This window comes from Eimeria necatrix, genomic scaffold, assembly GCF_000499385.1.
Source record: "Eimeria necatrix Houghton genomic scaffold, Enh_scaff1908, whole genome shotgun sequence".
In the NCBI taxonomy this organism is placed as follows: domain Eukaryota; phylum Apicomplexa; class Conoidasida; order Eucoccidiorida; family Eimeriidae; genus Eimeria; species Eimeria necatrix.
The window spans coordinates 1-4,040 of NW_013652548.1; the positions used below are offsets into that span (position 1 = coordinate 1).

Below are 4,040 nucleotides of genomic sequence, written 5' to 3' on the forward strand. Positions count from 1 at the left end.
ATTTATATACATTTACACATATATTTATATTTGTATTTGTACATGCTATACAATATATATATATATATTTATATATATATATATATTTATATTTATATTTATATTTATATTTATATTTATATTTATATTTATATTTATATTTATGTTTATATTTATATTTATATTTATACTTAAATATGTATATATTTATATAATATTATAGCCATCAATTTGTGCCCCTGTGGGCATAAATTGCTTATTAATATATTTCCCCTTAGCCACTTTTGTTTATATATAAATGGCCTTACAGCGGCCTGTAAGCTTCTCCTGCGAGGCTATATTTACATATATATATTTATACATTGATAGGCCTTTATATTTGTTTATTTATTTATATATTATATATTTTTATATTTATATATTTATATATTTGTATATATATATATATATACATTTACATAATTACATATTTATTTCTTTATGCATTTATATATGCATATTATGTGCACAGCATATGTAGCAGTTCCAGTGCACAGGCACACAGGCGCCTCTAGGGTTTAGGGTTTAGGGTTTAGGGTTTTGCCTGCATGCAGCGACCCCGCCCTACGGGAAAACCCCCCTGAAGTCCCTCTTTATGAAAAGTTAGTTCGCTGCATTGTTGATGCGCCTCGGGTCACCAGATTTCAGATTGACTGGGACGACGAGGTATCTGTGGGGCCCCCGGGGGCCCCCGGGGGCCCCCAGGAGGGCGGCCCCCGCGTGGGGGCCCCCAGCTCGCCCCAGCAGCCGTTGAAGGCTTCCCCAGAGGGCCCCGCGCAGGACTCCGAGGCCGCAGCCACTGCTGCAACAACCCCGCCTGCTGCTGCTGCTGCTGCTGCTGCTGCAGCAGCAGGGGGGGGCCCCTCGTCCCCCACAGAAGATGTAAGCGACGGCAGGGGCCCCACAGACACCAAACGCAGGGGCCCCCTAGCCCGGGGGGCCCCCGGGGCCCCCGACACCCCCAGGGGCCCCAAGCGGCGGCGAGGCGCGGGAAGCGAAGGCGCTCCCGCTGCTGCAGCTGCTGCTGCTGCTGCAGCTGCTGCTGCTGCTGAGGGCAGCGAGCAGCAAACTGCGTAGAAAGTGGGGGCTTTTGGGGACAAAGCTCTCTGGCAATAACAGCCAAAAGCCCCCAAGTACACTCAGACTGCATAGCGCTCCCAGGCCTGCTTGGCATTTGCCTCTAGAGGCCGTGGGGGCCCCCTGGGGGCCCCCCTGGGGGCCCCCAAGGTCCCCCCTGGGCCTCCCGGGGGCCCCCGGGGGGCCCCAGGTGGCCCCCGGGGCCCCCTGGGGGCCCCCGGGGGCCCCCAGGGGGCCCCCTGGGGGCCCCCAGGGGCCCCCCGGGAGGCCTGCAGGCGCGGCTGTAGGGGGGAGGGCTTAGGGGCCTGAAGGGATTTGGGTTTTGTTTTTCTTAGGTGAGCGAGATGGAAGTGGATGTGAACTAGAGAGGCCTGGCGGGCGGGGCGGCGCGGGGGGCCCTTTAGAGGCAGTTGCTGCTGCTGCTGCTGCTGCTGCTGCTGCTGCTGCTGCTGCTGCTGCTGCTAGTTTCCCACTTAGTCCCCTTTGGGGGCCCCCTTTGGGGGCCCCCTTTGGGGAACCCAGCCCTGCTGCCCCCAGCAAGCTGCTGCTGCTGCTGCTGCTGCTGCTGCAGCTGCTGGTCTTTCTCCCTGTCTTCCCCCGCCTTGGGGGCCCCTCAGATAACTCCATCGGGCTGAAGGGCCCCCAGGCAACTGGGGGCCCCTCAGACTAATGGGGGCCCCTTAGATGGGGGGCCCCTCAGATGCCCTTTGAGGAGCTTCTGTGGGGCCCCCAAGGGACTGCTGAGGGTCCATTTGAGGGGCCCACAGGGCCTCCGCCTGGGGGCCCCCATAGCCTGTGGGGCCCCCTGGGGGGCCCTTTAGGGATATTTCAAAGGCCACTTGGGGGCCCCTGGGGGCCCCCAAATGGCTCAGGGATATTTCAAAGGCCATTTGGGGGCCCCTGGGGGCCCCCGGAAGCTCCTGGGGGTTCAGAGAGGGCGCGGGGCCCCAGGGGGGCCCCCAAAAGCAGGGGCCCCTCCTCCAGAGGGTACAAAACTCAATAAGGCTTTTCTCCATGCGCTCCCTTTGCCTAGCTTAGCTGCGTGTTGTTTGCTGCCGAGACACAGAGCCAGTAGCAGCTGAAGCAGCAGCAGCAGCAGCAGCAGCAGCAGCAGCAGCAGTAGCAGCAGCAGTAGCAGCAGCAGCAATGGGGAGCCACAAGGAAGCCAAACAAACCCAGAAGGGGGCAAAACATGTTAAGAGCAAACAGCCAGCCAGCACGGCCCTGCTGCAGCCCAGCCCGTCTTGGCTGCTGCTGCCTGGGGGCCCCACAGGGGGCTCCAAGCAGCAGCAGCTGCAGCAGCAGCAGCAGCTGCAGCAGCTGCAGCAGAGCCGCGCGAGCTGCCGCTGCAAGCCGGAGGCTACTTACAGCCTCAGACAGGCCCCAGGGGCCTCTTGGGGTTCCCAAGGGGGCCTCAGATGGGCCCCAGGGACATCTCAGGGGCCCCAGGGGGGCCCCAGGGGTCTCTGAGGGGCCCCAGGGGGGCCCCAAGGGGGCCCCAGGGGGCCTTAGGGGCCCCCCGCCACCTATTGGGGGCCCCTGCGAGGCCTTGCCCATCTGGGCCAGGCCTGGGGGCTTTCCCTCTCGGCCTTGACGGCCACGAGGCGCAGCTCGCGTAGGACCTCTCGCGCTGCTGCTGCTGCAGCACAGGTGCGCTGCCGAGCAGCAGCAGCAGCAGCAGCAGCAGCAGCAGCAGCAGGGTCTGCAGCAGCTGCAGCAGATGAAGCTGGGCTGGGAGAGGAGCCTCTAGCCGGCCCTCTTTCAGAACCCACTGGGGAAAGGGAAGCCCCCGACGAAGCAGGCGCTGCTGCCCCGCAGCCCTCCGCTGCTGCTGTTGCTGCTGCTGTTGCTGCTGCTGCCTTCGCATCAGCAGCAGCAGCAGCAGCAGCAGCAGCGCTACAGGCGCCAGGGAGAGAGCGGGAACACATGGCCAGGGCCTGGCGACGAGCGGCCCTGACGAGCTCCACGTAGCAGAGGCGGAAGGCCTCTTGGCACTGACGAGTTGCTGCTCTTCTGCTGCTGTTGCGGCTGCTGCTGCTGCTGCTGCTGCTGCTGCTGCTGCTGCTGCTGCTGAGTGCAGCGCAGCGCTTAGACGCAGCAGGCCTGCAGTTGCTTGTGGGGCCCTTGCCTTGCTGCTGCACTTTACACCCCAAACCCTCTTCTTGCTGCTGCTGCCCGGATCCGGGCTGGAGCTTCCCCTGGGGCCCCCTGGGGGGCTCCCAGGGGGGCCCCCAGGGGGGCCCCCTTGGGGGCCCCCCTTGGGGCGGAAGCGGAGGCCCTGCATGCAGAGCGGGCTCAGGCGCTGCTTGAAGACCCGCGCTGCAGGCAAGGTGGCCATTACCCTCAGGCGGCAGCGCACGGCCTGCACTGTGAGGGGGGGGCCCCCACCTGGGGGCCCCCTAGCAGGGGGCCCCCCACCTGGGGGCCCCCTAGCAGGGGGCCCCCCACCTGGGGGCCCCCCAGTAGGGGGCCCCCCAGCAGGGGGCCCCCCCGTTGGGGGCCCTCGGGCTCCTGGCTCCGAGCCCTGGGGTACTCCCGGGCCCACCCCTGCTGCTGCTGCTGCTGCTGCTGCTGCTGCTGCGGGTCTGGTGGCCGCTGCAGCCCCTGCTGCAGCAAAGACTGCAGCAGCAGGCCGGGCGTGGGCGCGCAGGAAGAGCCAAGAGTACTCCAGCAGTCGCCGCGAAAGCCCTAAGGGTGGCAGCACTCGGCACAAACTGCCAATTTCCACACTCCCCAAACCCCAAACCCTAAACCCTAAACCCTAAACCCTAAACCCTCGTCCCAGCTTCCCATCAGAGCCTCTAACCCGCCCTCTTGCCCGCAGCGTCCCGTTCCGCGCTCAGCCTCTGCAGGCACTGCCCCCCACCCTAAACCCCAAACCCTAAACCCTAAACCCCCTCCCCACTCCCCCCCACCCCCTAAACCCTAAACCCTAAACCCTAAAC

At 62.0% G+C, this 4,040-nt stretch overlaps 2 protein-coding genes across 2 annotated transcripts; one reads left to right on the forward strand and one right to left on the reverse strand.

The window, feature by feature from the left end:
• Positions 1 to 572: 572 nt before the first annotated feature.
• ENH_00024770 (hypothetical protein) lies at positions 573 to 1,095 on the forward strand (the record flags this gene model as incomplete). Its single annotated transcript, XM_013579769.1, has 1 exon — positions 573 to 1,095. A coding segment is annotated over one exon (523 nt), but the record flags the coding sequence as incomplete, so codon positions are not given.
• Positions 1,096 to 2,509: 1,414 nt separating this feature from the next.
• Positions 2,510 to 3,379, reverse strand: ENH_00024780 (hypothetical protein; the record flags this gene model as incomplete). Its single annotated transcript, XM_013579770.1, has 1 exon — positions 2,510 to 3,379. The coding sequence occupies one exon, from the start codon at positions 3,377 to 3,379 to the stop codon at positions 2,510 to 2,512; it is 870 nt and encodes a 289-aa protein (XP_013435224.1).
• Between the last annotated feature and the right edge of the window lie 661 nt (positions 3,380 to 4,040).